This window comes from Pygocentrus nattereri, chromosome 8 (genome assembly GCF_015220715.1).
Source record: "Pygocentrus nattereri isolate fPygNat1 chromosome 8, fPygNat1.pri, whole genome shotgun sequence".
Classification (NCBI taxonomy): Eukaryota; Metazoa; Chordata; class Actinopteri; order Characiformes; family Serrasalmidae; genus Pygocentrus; species Pygocentrus nattereri.
The window spans coordinates 13,669,560-13,692,842 of NC_051218.1; the positions used below are offsets into that span (position 1 = coordinate 13,669,560).

The 23,283-nt window shown below is 37.6% G+C and overlaps 1 protein-coding gene across 2 annotated transcripts in view; it reads left to right on the forward strand.

The window, feature by feature from the left end:
- Positions 1-495: 495 nt before the first annotated feature.
- Positions 496-23,283, forward strand: part of glra1 (glycine receptor, alpha 1) — a 73,760-nt gene continuing 50,972 nt past the window's right edge. Inside the window, exons 1-3 of one of the 2 annotated variants that reach the window (XM_017690047.2) lie at positions 496-1,517; positions 11,446-11,570; positions 21,392-21,430. In XM_017690047.2, the coding sequence (XP_017545536.1) occupies positions 1,462-1,517; positions 11,446-11,570; positions 21,392-21,430 (220 nt within the window). In that variant the 5' untranslated portion in view covers positions 496-1,461. The remainder of the gene's footprint in view (positions 1,518-11,445; positions 11,571-21,391; positions 21,431-23,283) is intronic. The other variant, XM_017690050.2, reaches the window with a different exon arrangement.

The window sequence follows — 23,283 nt, forward strand, 5'->3', positions numbered from 1 at the left end:
GGGCCATTGTCTGCAGCCTGCTTGTCTGCAGTTTCTTCAGATCAAAGACAGCAAACCCAGACAATTACCTTCTCGGTTTCTTTTTGTGTGGAAAACCTGATTTGCTGTAGAAATACATATATTGATGTGACTGGTATTCTTATGTGATTTCATTCTTAGGAGAACGCTCATGGTTTTATAGCCAGAGCATCATTTTGCTCTCAATAGAGAATCTGCTAAATTTGTGGAGAGTCTTGAAAATGTGTATGTGCATTTGAAAGCGGAGAAACTGTGTCCCAAAATGTGTTTAAACAATCAAGAAAAACTGCAAGCTGCATGTGACAGCGACGCGTTTAAAAGTAATTTGTGGGGGCTGCTGCAATGCTATTGCCCTGCATGCATGGCACGGAGAGCTGCATGTTAGTAGCAAAGCTCGCCTCCAATCCGGTGACGCGGCCGTTGTCTCGAGCTCCGTCCGGACCAATGAGAGCGACGTGTGGGCGTGGCCTGAAAGGTGAGCTGCTTTTTTGAGTTTAGTAAATGACTGCAGCAGGGAACACGGAGGGCTTTGGCAGCGATTACGCGGGGCTTCCGAGCGATGGAAGAAGCTCTACCCACCGCCGCTCGCACCGTTCTGCATGCGCCGAGGGGATTCTAAACGGAGGAAGAGAAAATAAGATGAAACCGAAAACGAGCTGCGTCTCCTAAACTCGACCAGACAATGGAACGAGCTCCATGCAGCAGTAACGACTCACCCTTGGGAAACAACTACGTAGGAAATAAGAGCACCTGCAGAAGCACAACAGTCAGCGCCGGCGGGGTCCCTGTGACTGCGTGTGGCTGGAAACGCATGGTTTTACTGGAATGCACGTTACTGAAAGCGTGAAGAAACAGTAGCAGCGGTCGTGTAGGTGCAGCCTGTAACAGATTCACACAACTTCTGTGGGATTCTGAGGCGGAGGGGGAGGTCGAGAGTTCCATTTGCTTCAAACCGGACAGACTTACGAACGACCACCCTGTCAACTGCACTCGTGAAGGAGCGAATACGAAGCCTCTGTGTGAGAACGCTGGCTATGGATTGCCCAGAGTGAACAGCTGAAATTTCCTTTCCTCCAGTTACCTCAGTGTCTCCCCCGAAGCAGCTCTCTAACCGGCTGCAGTTCCGCAAGCAGCTCTGCTCTCTCTCTCTCTCTCTCTGTCTCTCTCTCCTTCTGTCTCTCTCTGTCTGTCTCTCTCTCTCTCTCTCTCTCTCTCTCCGCGGCATTGTAACGTGAACTCAAGCCTCGCGTTGTGCTAATCGATAGCCACTGTCTGGAAAAAATGGTCGCCTCGTCTCTATGGTCTTAAACTATTTTTTGGCTTACTTTTGGATCTGCCGTATTCCCAACGAGCCACAGAAGAATCCATCATCACCACATCGCAAGTCTGACATCTCAGCAGGAATTGTGCTAACGGTGGCCCAAAGCTCCTGAGCCTGCCAAAATGTGCAGATTAAACGCACTCGGGATTTATCTGTGGGAAACTATAGTGTTTTTCAGGTGAGTCCCTCTATTATTGCATTGTGAGACCTTTTACTTTGCGGTGGCTATTGTTTCACATGGCTGAGGGCAGTCTCTCTCCACACAGAGCCCCTTTAGCAGGACAGTTTAAGGTCGAGCTAGTGAACTAGTCTTGGGTTAGTCCATAGATTCTCGTAGGTTACGTGCTGGCTTTGCACATAAACTTGCGTGGACAATTTTGTAATATTTGTAACATGTAATTCCTTCACATTCAGGCAGCTGCATTAGGGTTCGGGGCCAACAGCGACTACTAGTGGCCCCTGAGCGCCACGTTCAGATGCATATGAAGGAAAAGACAATCAACAGGCTTATGATTTGAAGGGGACTAGTGAGCACACTCATTGTAATAGTGTACAGGATATATACGCATCTATACACGAAAAGCCTTGTATTGTCTTGTTTTTGTTTTTTGTGATGAGGCTAAAACTTGGCAGGGTGGTCTCTACAGAGCCTTAGAGACAGTGGAGATATTTGCCACATAACACCAGTATTACGCCCTTATATAGTATAGTGTTAATTATATTACACGTAATACCTACAATGTGGTGTTCTATCCCAATACTGAACTAGGTTTCTGAAATCTTGCTTCTTGACCTCTGGTTCTACACCCGAAGGGTAACGTTTTAAAGAAAATCAAAAATATGGCCAAAAAATAAAAATCATATGCATGCCTGACTTTGTCCTTGTCAACAGACTCTGAACCACACAATACAACAGCATCATTCAGTGTGTTCCTACAATGAAGAACCATCTTTGCCCACTGTGTCTTTGATGATCAGTCCTACACATTGTCTTCGTACAGTGTATTTTCAAATCTGTAATCCTGCCTGGCCCAAGAAGTGTTTTTTCCTTTGCGTAGTGGCTTGTTATAATTATTTTGTATTCTGTGTGCACCATTAGTTCATGAACTGGAGTCAGGATATTGCAGCTTCAGCGTTTGCTGCTGAACTTTGCAAGTTCTCTTAATTGATATCTCTTTCCCAGTCTCAGCCTGCACCCCAGACCTCATTTGACATGCAGACTTATTACCAAACATTGATTACCCTGTCCACGCCAATATCACTGATGAATACAAATTGTGCACCAACATGATTTTTTTTCCCTTCTGTGAATCGCACCATTCTAATTGTTGTTCATGTTTGCCTTCACATTATCCATGCTTGAGCTGTCATATGAGAGGTTGCCTTCTGTTTGAGACGGGGGATGTCAGTGGAGGGACTGATGCGTGGCTAATACTGAAATACTGCCCATGCAGAAAAAAAAAGACATGATATTGTATCATCATACAGGGAAATTTGCCATCTGTAAGAAGAATCGGCAATTTGTATTTGACAAATTCACCTTAACGTTTGTAATCTATAACGTTAGTCTGTGTAACATGCAGCGGTGCATATTCGAAGTCCTGTACTGAGTAATATATGAGTAAAGAAATGCTAATAAAAACCAGGATGGAGGGTGTTTGTGTTTCTCTCCCATTAAAACTAGCTTGAGCTTTTAAAAATGCAATATATACAAATTATTTTTGCAGTACATCATGAACGTGAGACCTTTTCCGCTTTCCTATGAGACTGGTCCTCTTGTGGCTTCTGTTTTTCCACTCTGTTCCTTGCTCCTTTGTTATACGTGCCTTATCATTGCAATTGGGGATACATAGTGTTTAATGGAGTCCTGTAGACCGGAACAGTGAAATGCAAAAATTAATTTCTCAATGGAGCTGTTGAATTATATTATAAATGAAAAGAATAATTATGCACCGCACCTTTTATAATACTCTTATGAAGATACAAATGATTTCTGTTTTTTACATGCTCTTCTACCACTTTGCACCCTCAGTATCTGTCCCTTATGAAAGCCCTTATGTCGGCTTATGGGGAAGCCCCAGCATGCCCTTGGGTCGGCCTTGAAAATGCTGGGACATGGCTAGTTTGCCTGACTGCATGTGCTTTATTGCATGTCATAGGCAGTTAGGCCTTTCAGACTCACGTCTGAAGACTAAAACAGTAAAAAAATAAAACTGTGCGCTCTAAGCTGTGATGTTTAGTGGTAATAGGGCTCAGTATGTCTGGTCTGATCACTCGAGACCCTCTGTGGTAATTAGCCAAGCACAGTGGATGGCAGTGGACCTGTGCTTGGTTTCTGTCTCCTCAGCATTTTATCTGGACGTAATTATCTTTGGCATTACCAGCAGAAGAAGCAAAAGAGAAGAATATTCACTTATAATCCTAAAAGCCTTTGACCAAAAAGTACATCACCTTCCTCAGTCGAGTGTTATTCTCAGTGTTATTGATTTCTGGAAAGTTCAAAGGCATTGTAATATATTATTGATTAAAGCAGACTGAGACTGATTGCACTTCACACGAATCAGTTTATTATCAATGAACTATCAATCTCGCTCATGGGGGAAAAAGGCGAATCAGCAGTGCAGTGCACTCCAATCAGTAGAACCATAACTCACTTTGAATTTTAGGATTCTCGGAAACCTCTTCTGTGCTTATTGAGACTGACGCTGTAGATTTATCCCTAAGCTGTAGGAATGCAGAAATAGCTGAGTAAATAAGTGGGTAAAATAAAATATCACAATATATTCAGGAAACGTGACGTGTACCACAGTATAGCATCTATTTTTCTGAGGTTGGTGAACACACTGGAATGCATGGAAAAACAGTTTTAAAGGGCCCGTTTTATGCAAAACCAAAAAAGGTACGAAATGTACTGTTTACTCCTGAGTCCATGCAGTCCCTTTAAGGAAACTAAGCTGCAAAGCCAACCTTTTTTGACTTATTTTCGTGATGTCATTGAAAAGCCTAGAGCAGCTTAGCTCTGCCCATTCACATTGAAGTTATAAGGAGTGTTTCAGCCTCGACTGGCATTTTGAGTGGGGCACAACAGAGGTCATTTACATCTGTCAGACTTAAAGCTACAAGAAAAAAAGGTTTAATTCTAAGGATAAACAGAGGTTGGAAAATGGTTGTGTTAAAACTAATTTGGACTGTTTTTGGTACATTAATGTGTGAGATAAGCCCTATAAATGAAATGTTGCATCTGTCAGTGCAATCTTTAAAGAATACCATTTAAGAAGCAGCAGGAGAGAAAACAATGGCAAAAAAATACATTAATAAAATAATAATGGCATAATGATTAATTAGCTACTTGTTACTATGATGTTTATGAAAATGCCACACTCAGTAGGAATGCAGAACGAAGCCGGCTTAAAAATGATAGGCATTGAAAAAACTCTTTTTATTTGACCCAATATTGTACAATGTATTTATTGTACTCAGGAGGAGTAGAACGTTTAGGTGATGCTGAGGAAAATGCCTGAATTAGTAAAAACATTGTAATTGACTGTATGAAAAGTATCAGATATCAGCCCACAGTTTTCAAATTGGTGCATTCTTAATACTCTATAGTTTTTACAGCTTCTCTGAAATGGGTCTAAATGAATCTTTTCATGATGCATAGTTGTTCTGTGTTTTAGAAGTGGCAGACAACACCACCCCTGGTATACTCTTAAATCATCAAAGCATGTCACGATTTAATTGATCACGATGAAGGCAACATACAGTATCGTCCACCCCTAGCTACGAACCACATTATCTCTGTAAATCCTCTGCATTGGTTTGATCAAATGCTGCTTCTCTTGTGTTCTTTGAGCAAGACTCTGGCTGAACGGTTTTGAGCGAGAAATGGCCAGAGGAAGAGGCGTATTGGAGCCAAAGAGGTCTTTGATTTTTTGAGTGTTACAAAATGCAAGGATAGGATCAATTAGGATCTGGTTCTTCTGAGGCTCTAAGAACATAATGAGCTACACTTAGGGCTAATGATTGGAGCTTCACATTAAAGCACGCAGGTCTCTGGGTTGTTTGCATATTATTTTCTGGCAGGATGCTCTTCCCTTTTTTACCCTGCTGCATCAGCACTAGCATCAAGACGTCACGACTGCTACGGCCAGCATCAGTTGGAATGAATTAGAACAACAGCGCAGCTCTGATCTTTAAAATCTTTCATCACCAGACGTGGTTTAGTAGTGGGTTAAGAAAACGAGTCATGCTAACCAGCCCGTTCATGGTGATGAAGCTGAAATGAACAGATAGCAGAAAAGCAGAACAAATCCCTTGAAAAGAAGGAGCATCCCCTGATTTCACACTGTCATAAAGATTCCCTCAGCAGTACGAGTTCATGTAAGGGAACTATAGGGATTATAAATATGTGAAAGGGCCACAACAGTCAGCCGAACCATGACTAATCTTGTGTTTCCACTGCAAGGGTATGTCCAGCACAAAGGAGTCAGATGAGGCGTCTGTGGATCATGATGGGGACATTGTGTCTATATACCGTGCAGTTATTGGAATATGACACTTGTGGTGCTAAATTTTACATTTCTGGATAACCACGTCTTTTATCCGTCTACACAAGTACAGGTTTTGGGCACCTGATAAAGTAATAATATTAATGCAATAAGTATTTTATTTTATATTATTTTAAGTATTGTATGCATGTCCGTGGGTTTGTTTAACCATTTCCAAACCTCTCCTTGAAGAAGCCCAACTCATCATGTGCTGCTGATAGATTTGAACAAAGAGAAATCTGAGATATATACTTTTTTTTGGAAGTAAGGCATTCTTGATACTTTTTACAAGATTTATGTTTATTGGTATCTAATCTAATGTGATATATAGTTATGTAGTTATTATGATTATGAAATTATGGTTCTCGTTTACATGCTATGTGACCTTTTTATTGCTTCTTTTATTGACCTTTGTCTGTTTCTTAATCTATTGCAATTAATTATAGGCTATACAAGCAGAACATTACCAGCTAATTAACTACACACATATATACTTTGGAAAGATTATTACATTAAAACATCTGACATTTAATTTAGGCAAAGTGTTTTGGGATACTTGCAAGAGAAAGAAACTGTGGTACAGGGTTAGCTCTTGTTGAGAAGTGCCAGTCTGCCAGTTTGTCACTATTTCCAACCAAATGTACACACAGAAGCACTGGATGCTAGATGTTAGACATTATGTGACATCTAAACAGAAGATAGTTACCATTGTAAATTAAATAATTTTAGAAGCTATCCCAGTTGGTAATTCTGTGATAATTATATTATCCTCATGGAAAATGCAAGGTATAACAATATTTATTCAATAATAGAACTGGTCCAAAATAACTGGCGTACATTAACATTTGTTATGTCATTGTCAATAATTTAGCCAATACTTTATTTACTATAAACAAGCACATAAGATCATTATATAATTTACCTTAGTTTTAAAATGGACATTATATTTTAGATATAAGAAATAAGAAACAACCTGCATTATACACAGATGTACTCATGCGATATGGACAAAATACTAGTGTTGTGAATATAATGTTAGATATTGCACATGCAGTGTGCCTTGCATTGCAAGTACAATGGCGCACCAGTCTGACATGGTTAAAGGGAACTGCACAGATTTGACAAATTTTTGCATAATTCACTGGTTGAGATGTAATTCATAGAAGTTTGATGTGAAACGGTGGCATTGTAAAAAAAACGTACTGACTCCGATTTCTTTGTAGTGGTGGTGATAGGAACCAGGAGTCCCAATGTCCAAAATGCAAATACAACCATTTTATTTAATATCAAAAAATGATAAGTGAACCTACACATGTCTTCTGAGTTTTTATATGTAATGTTGACAATGGTACAGTAGTGATAAATCTGAAAAAAAGATTCTATTTAGGCACTTCTGTTGCCTCATAACATCTTGCATGTCCCTCTCCACAACGAATGAATAATGTTTAAAAATATGTCTTAGGCCAAAATCTCAGGCATTACGTAGTGTATTTTATCCAATTTCTTTTTCCGAAGTAGCTTTAAATGCTTTGGATGTCTGGTTCCTGTCAGCACCACTCTGAACAGTTAGGACTCTCAAGTTTCTGACAGCGGAGAATTTTACATCAAACTTTTTTTCCAAAATGTTGAAACATCAGTGGAATTCCACTTCACAATTTGGCTTACTTGGACCAATAATAATGAATATTTGTTGGATTGAGTGAATATCTTAAATCTGTAACTGTGATTGGTTGGGATGCTCACAACAGACGTTAAAAATACAGTATAACGAATTGCAACCTTGTAATATATCAATATTGCAAAAGCTAATGTTGCAATAATGATTTGCAAAGCTACTTTGTGCAGCCATATGTTTTTAGGTTTTGAAATGTTTACTGAATCTTACATTTTCGCTGTATATCCCCTGCATGTGGGTTAAAAGCTAGAGAAGAGTCTGACTGACATGCTGGTTTTGCAGTTTGCCACACCAGTAAATGTTAATGAGCTGTAAGCTAATGGCGTGTGGAACAGGATGAGGCTGACTGCTGGTTAACTGAGAACCGAGTTGAGCACACGTTCCACAGAAATCAAAGGGAAACTAGATGACGCACCAAGACAACTAGAAAACAGGTGGGAACATGGATGAATGGAGCAGTGCAGCAAGTGAAATTGACGAGGTTCGGTCTCAAGGTCGTAAGAGCGGTCAATATACCGCTATGACTGTGTTATGATTATTGGTGTCCTTTTGTCTAACATTGATTCTGTGGCCAGCAAAACTGTCCTTTGGGCCAATTAATTGAAATCATTATGTTAGGAGTATATATGTGTGTGTGTGTGTGTGTGTGTGTGTAGTGACGCTGAACATGAAACCGTTGTCTGGGGAGAAAGTCCATCATTGAACAGCAGCTGTATGAACAGGAGTAGTGACCTTTAGACAAGACAGCTGACGAGTTGTGCAGGAGAGTGACAGACAGGATCAGTACAGAGAGAGAGCAGCCATGCAGAAGGCCACACTTCATAGACTCTCTTTATACTCTCTCTATTGATTTTACTATAGAATAAGAGCCTTTAGCTTGTGTACTTTTAAAAAGGAACATTCTCCCATTTGCCTGTTTTTGAGGGCTGTTCCCTCCAAGTCGACTAGCAGGGTGATCAGTCGTAATGTTCTTGGTTGACTAAGATCCTGGCAGTTGACTCTTTGCATTTATTTGTTGCTTTATGTATATATTTATTTGTAAAAGTGAATCTTTCACTTGTATAATAACAATAACAATTTTGTTTTGTTACAGTGTTTCTCCTTAGTTTCTTCGACAGTCTCTTATTTGCTATCATGGACGGGGCTTGTTTGAAGTTACTGTAAATTGCAGGGGCTGTGATTTGAAGTTTATTTGCTAATAGGCTGTTGCAGCCAAAACAATGTGTAGCTTATTATGTCAAGACATTTTTACATCTAAAATAAATCAAATCCAAGCTTGACCTCAGATATCATATCGAACCTGAAAATGTGGATATTGTAGCACTGTTATTTAAAGTTCTAGATATTTCTTGAAGTTTGGACAAAGTAACTAGCAAATTTGTCTATAAGTTCAAGCACTGTACTATTTTACTGAGTGTATTATTGACATGTAGCAGTCTGAGAACTGAAGAGTAAGGTACAACATGGAGATCCTCCATATAGGTGCATTTAGAAATTTGTAAGGATGATTCCAAGAAAGTAGAAAGTAAACTCTTCTTTCTTTACAAAAACAAAAGTGTTTTACCTACAGTGCAATATCACATATGATACTTCACTGGCAATCAGTAGTATGGAATTACTTATATGCAACATTAATAATTGGTAGGGATGGAAATAATTCTGAAATTATACTAGGAATGACAGAGGTTTAGATTTGACTGATATTTCACATCAATACTTGATGCTGCTTTACTGTTTTCTGGGAGAGCAGCATGTTTGGCTGAAGCTGGGCTACTGTATATGTAAAATATCTGCATTTCATTCACTTTACTGCATTTGTTACTACGGTGGGCAATATGACTATGTTTTATTATTATTGTGATACATTGTGACGCTATGCTTTCCTGAGCATATCATGGATATCATCAGAACTTATTACAAAGTGCGCATAATTAAGCCTGTTTAATTGGATTTAGTGCAGTGTAGTGTGTAAAACATTGAATACAACTCACTGTAGTTGTAGATTTATTATTGTTGTTATTACTATAGAGTTTTTATATGTGGCACTACAGGTTCTATTTTGTCTGTTCCTACATAAAAACTACATATCATGGTGCATATTGTGCACTGTGAAATTGTTTTGAAGAATTATGATATAATATTTTTTCCAAAAGGTTTTCCATCATATTGATGCATCCTTTATAATGTGTTATTTATATAATATAAAAAGAAACAAATATGTTAAATACTGTAAACTATATACTGTAATAATCTGTTTACAAATAATGTTTTGTCAAGATTTGATCACCACTTTTCAAACATGAGGCAGTCTGTATGTTAAATTTACCTTCATTCTGGATGTTGCACAGCCTTCTCAGTCAAGCACAAATCACCACAGTTCATCATTCTGGACACATCTAATGTATCTTTTTTTTTTAAAGCTTCCTAGCTCTCTGCTAATGACCTGAAATCTGTGATAAAGACCTACACACCAAGTGTATTTTATGCATTTATCTGAAAAATAAATTAGTTTTATATTGTTAAAAACATTCCAGACATTTGCACTGTAGTGCTACATAACTTTGGGACAGTGTGAGGAGTTGTCAAGCTAAATTGTAGCTTAAAAGTTTAATAAAGACCTCTTATGGTCTATTATGATATGAAAACAAGCACGTTCTGTAGTACAGCATTTTCTGATACTACAGACGTCTGCATGTCTGAAAACCCCGTCAAATTACATGTCATGTTGATTTCTGAGGTGAAAGTGACACATTCCTGAGAGAGAACAAACAAGTTACAAAAATTAATAAAAATTTTAATGTTCAAATCCTAATTATTTTCTGAGTTTAACATATTGGAAAAAAATAAAACATGAAATACAAAATGTGTAACTTTTCCAGAGGCCATATTTTATGTTTCATTTTTTCCCCCCATGTTAAATGCAGCAAATAAACCATATTTGTGCATTCAAATGTGCAGTAGTGTGTTCTCATAGAGGATGTTTTAACTTATTTTCTCTTCAAATCTACAAAAAACATGCAAATTGCAGGTGCACCCAAAAAACATGCAAAAACCAGGTGCACCCAAACTTTTGCACAGAGCTGTTTGTTGTTTATTAACCTATTTCACGCTCAAAATGAGGCCGGGTTCATCTCTGCATGTTTTTATAGGTCTGGTTTCTCCCGATAGTACTTTAGAAAATGAGTGGCGTGTCCTGCTCCTTGAACCTTCTCAGAGGGTAAGAGAGTATGAGTGGTGAGAGTGGAGGCTGGAGTGGTCATGTGATCTCCAGGCTGGTTAGTGCCCTGTCATTTAGAATGAGTCGGAAGAGCCGCTCACAGTGAGACTCACTCACGTATTACTAATGGTGCCCATGATGTCTAATGACCGATTACTGTAATAGGCCTGTATGTTCTTAAGTTCAATATTCACTTTTACTCATTACACCAGTAAATAGAGAAGGATGAGCGTTGACCAGGGAATGGTCACTGCATTACGCTACATTGTTCTTAAATATCTGCCACTATTTAGCTCACCTAAGCTCTACACAGAAGAATTTGTTGGGCTGCGTTTACACAGCATTGTGAAAAGCTCAGACTGATTTTTCTTCACTAATGGAGCCGTAGATGATTGTGGTACAAATCGGAACTGAAAAGAACAAGTTATGTGTGTTTGGTTGTTGCTTAAGTGTAAAGACAAAGCATCTGATATTTTTAAGAATGGAGTTAACTGCCTGTTTAACAAAGCCAAATTTTGTGATTTTCAATTAAATTAAAAAGCGACAGATCAAGTATCGCGCCAGGGAGCCAGTCTTAGCATTTGCTGTCTGCACACTGTTACTCAGCTGGTGAAATGATAATATAATGCACCTGTCTTCTTCTCTGTCCCTCTGTCTTATTCCTCAGCTTGGCAGCATCCCAGCAAGCTGCAGCACGGAAAGCTGCCTCCCCCATGCCCCCTTCAGAATTTTTGGACAAACTCATGGGAAAAGTGTCTGGTTACGATGCAAGAATCAGACCTAATTTTAAAGGTAGGTGCAGCCACCGAGACACTGTTGGATAACACAGGAATGTAGCCAAGCAATGTCTGCAAAAAAAAAAAGGAGGAGGGGATTGAATAGATTTTGGAAATGTGTCTTTAAGAGCTGGGGATCCGGTCCAAATTACATATTGAAGTAAGTGCATTTCAACCATTGATCACTGGTCAAGAAAAAGCCACGGAAGCAAGTGATCAATTGTGCTATTGATCCAAAATGTTTGTGCCATCAGCTGAAATGCTCGAGCTTTACTGGGTTTCCCTCCAGAAAACAAGGTATCATTCTCCATCTAAAAATCAGAGTTACAAAACCAAAGCATTCCATCAGCTCTCTGCAGTGCCTGTTTCAGTTTGAATCGCACTCCAAAAGAATTACTGAGAAATCACATTTGCATGTAAACAGAGCAGCAAGCTATGTCCATGTCTCGATGCAGCAAAGCATGACATAACATTAGCATCTGAAATCGGGTTTTCATTTCTTTATCCTTTATTCGGAAGTGATGATCCTTGTGCTGAAGATTTTAAGAGGCGCTGTCTATGCTGGCTACATTCCTGTATGAGGTTCAGAACCTTGATTCAGTATCCTGAGAGTATGTCTGTGGTGGTACGCTTCTGATTTAGTATTTGCTGTGAAATGTACACTGAGAGTGTTAGAAATGGCCTGATCCCAAATTAGAGGCTCTGAAAGATACATGTCAGAGGTTTCCTTATTCAGCAGCGTTCAGCACTGCTATTGATGGCAGATTTAAGACTCCCAAATTATACATAAAACAATCCAAAGTACAAAGTCAACTTGTTTTATTTTGCTTAAAATTCAAGGTTTGATCAATTTACCTATTACCTCTTCTACTCTCATTACTTTAACTTATTAATAGCATTACTAAGCAAGTATTAATAATGTGGAAAATGATGGTTGTTTATGTGCCAGTCCCTTTATTGGTTAATGTGTATTGTACAATAATAATAATAATAACAATAATAACAATACAGATGATAATAGTTCTAGAATGGAAGGAAAAAATAATGTTAAATAATAAAGACTGTATGTTTTTGTAATTGCATATTTGCACATCACTGTTGTAACAAAAACCTTGTATCTCAGAAAGGAGTCATTCTACTGTTGCAGCTCAAGATGCAAAAGATGATGCCTCTTAATATTTTTGTTCTTTGTTCAGCAAAGAAATGATGACATCATCTTTTTGAATTTTTTATATTAGTGTTTTTACCCATGTACAATATACAGTATATTATGAAATACAGCAGTGATGTCAGATAGTACTGAAACAACAATTTTGATGCTTGTTTGTGTGTCTATTTTAATTTGATAATAAATTTCAAGGGTTTTGTGGCGGTGTTACAGACACATAAAACGTTTCTGATAAATTTGGCTAAAATACTGACCACAAAGACTATCAGTGATTTTACTCGTGAAACACTGATGTGATTTTAAAAACTGAAACAAAATTACAATATGAATGCAATATATATCAGCAATGTTTTTATAACAGACTACAGGTTATCCTTGAATTGCACATCAACATTTATACCCTGTTTGCCACTGCAATTGTAGAATGACTCAAATGGTCATTTTTACAGGATAAGAAAAATGTTCTGAACATTAATGTAAGTTAAAATAAAGCGATTTTATTCTGAGTAATTTTTGGACCCTTTAGATTGGCTAATTCATTATAAAATATCAATGCAATATAAAAAGCTACTGTCATAATCAAATGGCATCAAAAAATGGAGATACAAGGTTTTCTTCCAACAGCAGCAATATTATTATTATTAGTAGTATATGCAGTCATATCCTTATATTTGCATATTTGTACTAGAAGAACTTGAGTATAACTTGAATGGCACACGTTTATCACATGAAAAAAACCTTGCAACCCATAGTGAATGTTCTAATATAGACTGACTGACATGCTTACATAGAAAAACAGTCCCAGATTTTCCCTGTGACAGTGGAGGTAGGTAAAAGTGATGTGAGCGTGAGAGGAATGTTTGTCGTGACACAGTCCTCTTTGAAACCTGCCTGAATGCTCGGATAGCGAAAGCCTTCCCTGGTTCTGTGATGGCGTGCATCTTAACCTTGCTCATGGCAAAGGTTGCCATTTTTTGTGCTGTATGCAGAAATGTTCTGCTACAATGAAAGGTAGCGCTGTTAGCGTTTAGTGAATGCATCCTGACATTTTAAGCTGTGCTATGCTGCGCTCTTGAATACTGTAACCAAAGTCTTTCTACAAAGTTGGATAATTGTTTTCTCACCTGAGCTGACCTTTGACTGTAACATATTCAACATAAATCAAATTCATTGTGGGCTGAACCTCAGCAGTACCTGTCTCGATTATGATAATTAAGTCATCATTTCTCCTTTCAAATTTACAAACAGTTGGAAAGCAGAATTAAGTAATGTGATGTCATTATTGGAGAAAAGCCCTGGCCTTTCCAGTGTGACCTTAACACAAAGGAATTAACATCATTGTCTGAGAGCCAGGAGGCAGCCCTTAGTCACATGACCCGATATTATGAAATTCAATGGTTCGTCATGGCTGTCAGGTCAACAGCGTATGAGCACATTGAGCCGGAAGCTCCTGCCTTTTGCTCCTCCGCCGTAGAGCACAGTAATGAAATTCATGCGGCGAGGGGCCTGACACAGTATCTCTCTGAAACTGTGAGGGTGTCCTCAGCCCAACTCAGCCTGAGCGAAGGTTACTCCCAAACAAACACCATCTAACGTGAGAAGACATTTGTTTCCAGCTCTCTGGAGGAACACACCTCTGCACATTGGCACCTCTCCTGCTAATTTGGTGCCATAGCAAGCAGGTGTGGGGGAGGGAAATGGGGATATATAAGAATTGCCTGAAGCTACGAATGTGCCAGCATGAGCAGAAACTACACTGATCATGACTGGGACCCACTGTGGGGAAATCCATCCAAATCATTTTGCAGGAATACAATTGAAATGGAAAAAAATCTTATCCTGGCATATTTGGGACAGCCTATATAAGTGATGACCCCACCCTCTATATTTACTTATTTGTTTATGAAGTCTAAACTCTTTTTTTCCACCAAAGTTTCTATATTCAGTTACTGATCTCTCAGCGTATTATTCAGTTGTGATAACTTAATAAAAAAATATGAATCTCATAATAATTTGATTTAATTGTGATTCTTTAGGAAATAATGTAATGAATTATGAAATCTTAAATTAAAAAATCGATTACTTTCATGTGATCTAATTTAACTGGAGGATTATAATCGACCAGGCTCAGAGTCAGCCAGTCAGCTGAGATCAGAATGGAGAGATTTTTGCTCCAATCATACAAACACTTATCAGTCAATTTATTATTTTGTTTTAATTATAGTAGGGTCGTGAAATGATTAAAATATTAAATGATTGATTTATTTTGTGTAGTTAATAGTGATTAGTTGCGTTTGTCCATTTAAAAAGCAGTACATTTTGCTGTAGACATATGAGTGAAGGAAGTAATCTTCATACTTGATGTAATAAGCTAATTTACCATGGTAGAAGCTGGGAATAACTTTAGTTTTACTTTTATCAACAAAACCATAAATGAAACTTGCCTATTGCAATCATATCTGAAGTAAGCAGTTAAAGAAGATGATGAAACCTGACATTTAAAAGCTATATTTGAATAAGAGGTCAGACACATAGCAACAGTGTGTGAGCAGTTAGTCCTAAACCTGCATTGCTGTGGATGCATGGAAGGGTCAAACTAGGAAAATCTATTAAAAGTGTAAAGAAATAGTGTCATTTATAATTTGTTGTACTACAAATGTGTTAACTTTGACAGCAGTAATTTATATAGTATATTTATAATTTTGGCTGATCTGTGTTTTGATACAAGATGATGTAAATAACATGAAGCAGTTAAGTGCATTTGTACTGTGTTAAACCTAAAAAACACGCATGACTCATTGTGCTAAATAGCCAAGTGCCTCATAGTTTCAGTGAAGCACTTTATTTGAACTGATTTTTTTTTTATCTTTTCAAGTTCTTTAAATGCTGTTTTTGCCAGTTAAATAACTAATAAATGTCATTTATATTGCAAGTTTGACTAATAAACAGTCCTAGAAATATACTAGTATGCTTCATGTGTTCATTTAGCCCATACAGTATATGCTTCAGGTTTTAAAAAAAGGCTAGTTTAGAAATAAAAATGAAAACGGACCAGATCGTTACCTTCCTAGTGAATACATTAGAAACAGTACATCAAGTCTGATTGGAGTCCTACAACTGAAAATACCCTGAGAATTTCATGTTGACAAAAAACTAATTCATACTGTATTCCAAAATTGTTGCAGTTGAATCTTCACCTTCAGACTGATGCTTTATTACCCTTCTAGCATTCGTAAGAGTGCAGAACGGAAGTGTGGGCCCACATTCGGATTTTAGGGGTTAAAATTTTGCCAGAGTACGATTTTTTTCCTTGAGCAGTGCTTGTAGACAGCTGCAGGTACTGTAGTGTAAAATGAATGGGGGAGTGGGAGAGGTTGCGGCAATGCTAGTGAGGAGAGTGGGTCTCTCCTCCACACACATACAGGGAGCTGGGCTGTGCTGTAATCTCCAGCCTCCGCTGATGAACGCTGTGCAGTGCAGCTGCGGCTCCGCTCTCCCCGTTAACCTTGTCCCTCCTCATCAATCGCCGTGAGGAGCAGCAGGCTCGACAGCCATGAGGTGCAGCGCATCCCCGCCAAATATCACTACCATGGGTTGCTTTTGCCCTGTCGCAGTCCTACCACCCACCAACAGCCCCCACCAACCCCCTCCAGATTCTCAAACAAGCCGCCACGATGCATTACAGTGATGATCAGTGTAAACGCTTTATAATGACTGTCACTTTGCTTCTGAATGGGTCCTTTTAGACAGGTGTAACTTCGTAAATATACAGTCTGCTGCGGTATATTTACTGACTGCTTTTCTTTTTTTGGATGTTCTGTATGTCTACTATACCTCGCTGCATTTCCTCCCCATCCATGTCTTAACCTGAAGAGAAGATAAATGAATCGCTGGTGGAGCTTGATGTTCATTTTTGTCCTATCTGCACCTGTTAATGGGACTTTAATAGGATTGATGAGGATTCTCTGATGAGTGGGAGTGTAGCTTTCACATACAACTGTAATGGTGAACCTGCTTGAGTGGTTTTCTGGCTTGTTTAGAAGATCCACAGAAATGGTTCAGATTAATGTGTCATTTGTAAGAATGCAAAATAAAAGGTCTTTTGAAGAAAAATGTAAAATTTTGGAGAGATAATTAAACCCAGTTGTAACAATTTATAAAAACCCTTTATTACAAGGTGTTGCCATATGGCAGCATTTTTTTTGCTTATCTACATTATTAAAGGCTTCTTTCCTTTTCCTTTGGGAACTTAAAAGCTTTATGTGTAAAATAGTAAAGTTTTGATTACTTGCCTTTCTGTTGCAATTTGTACTTCTTTTTCACACACATCACACGAGGCTGGGCTCCTGAAGCACTCTCAGACTCTCAGTGTGTGTGTGTATAATTCAGTATTTATACAAAACAACATTGAGAAAACAATTTTAAACACAATCCCTTTTTAAAAAAATAATTTATTTGTTAGAGGTTTTATATAAGACAAAAATGTATTTGTTGCCATATGGCAACAGCATGCAGTAATGGAGCTGCAGTCTGCAGTGGATTAAATGGGAGTAGGAATTCACTGCCACTGGACACATTTTCACATTTTACAAGTTGATGTTTTAATCAGTATAATAATCATATTTTTGTGTTCTTAACACGTTTATACATTTGTGGCTGTCATGCAGGTGAGTTTCATCATATCTGAATAATGAATGTGTCTATATGGTAGTGCATTGGTTTGCTCCCATTTTATGCTTGCAGACTGCAGTTCTCTGGTCACATCGTTGCCATATGGCAATAAAATGCAAAGTATTTTTTTTTATTAATAATTAATTAATTAGTACATTTTTGGTCATGTATATCATATAATTAATGTATTAAAGGGAGAAAGTCAAGAGGTGTTGCTTTTGTTTTGCTATACTATCCAAACCTAATAACTTAATTACATTATTAAATACACAGTGAGTTAAAGCAATAAATTGCATTTACATATTATTTATATTTTGTATCAATAGTTTCTCAGTATTTTTTTACGATGTCAAGCAAGGATGAACATGTATATGCAAAAATGTATATCTTCTCTTTTACATACACAAATGTGGTTATGACTTACAGTACTCCGTGAGTTACACCATGCTTTTGTAATCGCTGGCAATAAATGAGACGAAGGCTTAATTATTACTGGCTTGTTACATGTTGAAAAAGAAATTCTGTCAAATAAGTTGATTCATAGTTTCCGATCAATGCCGCATTTGCGTCTACAAGTCAAAGAGGAGATATTTTATTCTAACTTTGAATTGGCTGAAATGCTGTTGTTGTGCACACAGTCTTCTTTTGGTGTTCTGGCAATTTTTCATACTACAATAACTGTGAAAATTCAGAACCACAGACTCAGACCTGTCTGTACAGGATATAACTTGAATGTAAATGTATTTTTTTAGTTTTGTAACTACTTACAAACTGTATAGCAAACAGCAGTAACAGCTCTAGACTTCTATATATAAAGGTGTGCCTGTGATGGATTCTCTCCTACCAAATACTGCAGCCTTTCCATCATATGTAGCAATGTATTGGGTGAAGGTTTGAACTGTATTTCCAGTGTGACACTGACTGTCACAAAGTAGGAGCAGAAATATTGTTGTTTTCCCCTGGGAAGAGAAAAGGCAGAGCCGCACTGCAGGATGCTGCAGGCCAGTGAATATACGGAGTGATAGAGCAGTCATCCAGCACAGACGGAGAGCAGGTTAGATTCGATTTTAACATTTTATACACATTTTAACTCCTTTCATACAGATTGTTCCAAGTCTCCCAGGACTGGAGGACCTGTAGAGCGTGGGAAATTTATTCTATAGCTGCTTAAATTTGAAGTCAGTGGTGCACCACCACAGCAATTTAGTTCTGTTTACTCAAGGGCATGAGATTAGAACTGGGCATGGAAATATGCCAACGTTTATGTGGAGTATGTCTGAGCCGTTAATCCCTCAGTGTACACACATACTGTAATTTATGTGAGTAGAGAAGTGTTGGAGTAGATTCTCTATTTGCTTTTAGTTTTATGTGTAGAATATTCTAATGTATCTAGGTGAGTTCCATTCATTGTTCTTTCAGTTTCAGGTCTGGGTTTAGTTTGTTTCATATCACTGCTGTTGTAACAACCTCATATCTTTGAAACAATAACTTTATAGAAGAAGGAAAAATCTGGACGTCCTGATTCAGTCTTTTTTATTATTATTACCTTAATATTGAATCAGCTGATATCAATTAGATATTTTCATAGATAATACATAAGATGTGCTGCTCTGCTAATTAATACAAAAGTAAAATCAATCAGCTTTATTATGTATATAATGTGATATTCTAGACAGACCTTTTTGGCCTACTTCTTTAAATGGATTATTTTATAGTGTGTTTAGTATCGATTATGATCCATTTGATTGATCTCTCTGATTATTTGGCTTAAAGAAACAATTAAAAGCATATATCTATGCCGCACACGCAAAATCATTTAATAAGAAATTACTTTCAATTCTACAGTCGTGTGCAAAAGATTAGACACCCCAGATGTATTTTGTTGATTTTCTACGTCAAAATAAGTGAACACATCATCTAAAGAGAACACACTTCTGTACATTTTAATACACAATTACTGTTTATTTGCTGAATTTAACATACTGGGAAAGAAACATAAAATGTGGCATATGCAAAAGTTAATTTATATTAAATACACATACATTCATATAGACATTTTAGATGTTATGCTTTATTTTTGCCTATATCTTCATAAATAAATAGAAATTGTAAACTGTAATTTGCAGAAAAATGTCATATTTAAATTCTCTGCATAGGATGCAGTAACCTGTTTTGACATCGAAAATCAACAAAAGATGATTTGACCAGGGGTTTTCAGATGACAGTTACAACCACTTGCATTTTGAAGTATAACATAATATATTTACTAATTTTCAGTTCTGTTAAAACAGAAATTCTGTATTGGACTGAATTGTTGGTCTGTATATTTTCTCCATCTTCCCAAGTAACTTCAGCATTCCAATACTGCCTCCTTGAACAGTCGACCGAGTGCTCAGGTGCCTGAGCACATCCTTAAACAGCGTGTCCTTGGGCTTTAATGTAAATAGATGTTTTGTTTGAACTGTCGCTAGTTGACTTTTTCAGAAAGAAATGTAGCTCTTTAGCTGAAACGATTAGGACTGATGTTTGTAATTGGCCATTATCTAATACAAAGCTTTAAGAAAGCACGCTCAAAGCTGGGTCAGAGGTGTTGAAGCTTGAATAGTTCATATAGATCCTCCTCACAAAGGATAAGCTTCTTTGGATGTGTGGGATTACTCTAGCGCTGGGGATTGGGGGTCATGTTGAATGATAGAAGGAAAAATGCCTTGTATTTCAGAGCTTAAGTCACCTGTCTCCAGCAGTTCATGTTTATGCCAAGTAATTGCGGTTCATTTTACGAGTGAGTTCCCTTGCAAGTAACACAGATGGATTACTGCAGTCAACAAGAATCTTTCATCCGGGCACATTCTCATTCCTCACGCTGCAGATAATGATGATTTTGCCTTACAGATGCACAGTACTTTCCAAAGCACAGAGCTGTATGTGTGAGTGTGTGTGTGAGTGTGTGTGTGAGTGTAAGTGTGAATGTGTGCCTATGGAAAATCCCCCTATAATATCCAACATAATCCTTTTTACTCAACAGGGAAGCTAAGATGTTTCTCAGACTTGTGTGGTATTATCCATTCCACCATGCTTAATGGCATTTACTCTCAACAAGAAATTCATTGTTCTTCTTTTTAGCCATATTATTAATGCTTCTGGTTACTCAAACCAGGGATAAAATACGCTCATTATGTGGTGCTGCTCTATGTACGTGGTAATAATGAGAATACCCTCAGCATAAGCTGGCAACAGGCCAGTTGTATAGGATTTTTTTTTTGTTCTCAAAGCAAAAGCGAAATGGTGCACTGCAACATGTATTGCTGTCTGCTTAAAAATTCATAAGGGAAAATGCCGCAATTTGTAGATGGCACACTCTAATGAAGCATAGTAGGGCTACAGTATGTGTGAGGCATTCGCTTCGAATGCCCTCTCCACCTCCGAGTAAGTTCCCATTCCTTTTGTATGGCACAGTCCCGCAATCTGTTGGGAGTAGATACAATCAACGGAAAGTAAAGGAGCCTTAAGGAAAGGATTACGGAAATTGGTTTTCTTCAATTTACCAGCCAAGAAAAATGAAAAAGAAAAAAAAAAAGCTAAGTGAAGCCAGTTTGACATGTAGTCTTTGCATTTTCCCTTCTCTCTAGTGTATTGCATCTCTTAGTGCATTTTGCTAACCCACCTTTGCCTCCCATAATGAAATCTGCATTGCAACACCCCCCCCCCCTCCTTTCATTTCTATGCATCGCCTTCTCTCCTGCCCGCTGACCTTCTGGACATATAAGTGCATCCCTCCTACCTGCTCTTGCCTTTAGTATGTTGGCCCCGGTCTTTCCCTGCCATACACTTCAAAGCCCAAAGTGTTGGCAAGTAAAACTAATCGAAGGATTGAGCCATGCTTCTAATTTTTATTTATTTGTTTTTTTTTCTGTTGTTGTTTCTTCAGAGGAAATAACAACAGTAACATTATTGCTGTTAGAATACTATGTGTTTAATCCTGATCTTTTTTTTATTAGACCCACAAGGCTCCAAATCGGATGGTACTCACAAGAAAGGTACTTCCTTTTTCTTCAATCCAGGAATAAGCGAGCTTAGTGGTTAATGCACCTGGAGCAATGTCCCATTAACTTATCTAAGGCAGCACCTAGACTGTGTGCAGTTTCTGGGCTAAATGGGCTATAGCACTACCTGTATATGTGTTTCTAGATCATTCTCTCTGCATAACGTTCTTCTGAGACACTGATTGTTTGTGAGATGCTGAAGGAGAGAGTAATTAAAACCCACTGTCTGCATTTTAATAGTAGAAAGTCTGTTGGTCAGACGTTTCTCTCTCTGTAATTTCAGTGTTTTTTGGGGTTTTTTTAAGAAGTTTTGTCTGAGTGAGAGTTTTAATGTCCTGAGCAGACACTCGGATGGCATCTGATGTCTGTTTTTACACTGTATCCATGTGTATAGCATACTTCACTCTTATAAATAAAGGTGCTTGGAAATACACTAGCATTTAGGGATGTACTATATTAGAATCATATTGGTATCAACAGGTAATTGGTTATATGTATATTTGCCACTGTATTTGTTGATTTGATTTCTATATCTGTACCCTGGAAAAGCAGAATGTGTAGGTGATGCTGGTCTACTGTGCTAAAATGTTTGCATTTAATTCATTTACCACATTTGTAACCCTACAGAAACAAATGTTGTATTTCTCTGTAATGCTAATCCACTTTGATCAATTTCTCCATTTCATAAATGTTTATGAACCGCTATTTGCACATATGTACATCAAAAATATTTCAGATATTGGCAACAGCGCCCAATTCACTTTGTTGCATCCCTGCTAGCACTGAAAGGTTTGGAATCACTGGTGAATACACCACAACACTGGATTGAAATGTTACATGTATTTTAAAATTTAAAATGTAAAAAAAAAAAAACTAATTGAACAAGAAGTTATTAAGTGATGAATAATAAACTGTATTGATATATTCACATATTTAAGCTATTTACTTTATATAGAATTCTATAACCATTTTTGAAATTTGCTGAATTGTGGACAACTTTATTCTCAATATTCTGTCTTCTACAGCTCTGTTTATCATAGTGGATGCATCTAATGTTTTCATCTAATCTTTTTTTTTTACATGTTCCTTTTGTTTTTTACATGATTGAACACATTGATTCCAAACTTTTGAACGCTAGTGTACATTCCTGGGTGTATAGAATATTTGCATTGGTATAGAATATTTGCATTACATGGAGTACTTTAAATATGTTCTTCACACTCAAACATCTCATTTATCAACATGGTTCTGTGAAGAACCAGTCAATGAAAGATTCTTTATGGAATCAGAAGTGGTTCTTCATGGCTTTGTTGTATGAACGCTATCTGGCACCTTTATTTTTAAGAGTGTATTAAAGCTGCAAAATATATTGTTTGTTAATTATTATGACTGTGCCATACCTCTGTTGCTAATATGCAAATGAACCTGTTAATAAATCACAAAAAAAAATTATTGTTGTGCTGTGAGCATCCTGAACAATGTCAGATGTTCCAGATGAGTTTCTCACTATGTTTTGATGAATTATGAAACCCAACAAACGTCAATAATTATGGTCAAAGTAATGCAAGCCTGTGTTTAACCATGTTACATCAAGGTGTGTTTAATATATCACAGTCACATTATGTAGCCATATAATCTCCATATCTTGCAGCCCTATTATAGCAGTGGTTTGTTTTAAGATGGCTAGAAGTACATCAGTACATCTGGCTCAGTGTTCAGAAAACATTTAGTCTGGGCTGTTTGCTATTAAACCTGGCAACCCTGTAGATAATAACCTTTTGGATTTTTGCTGTGGTTATACCCTGCAGTTCCTGATGCTGTATTGAGCTGGCGAGCTTGGCTTTAGA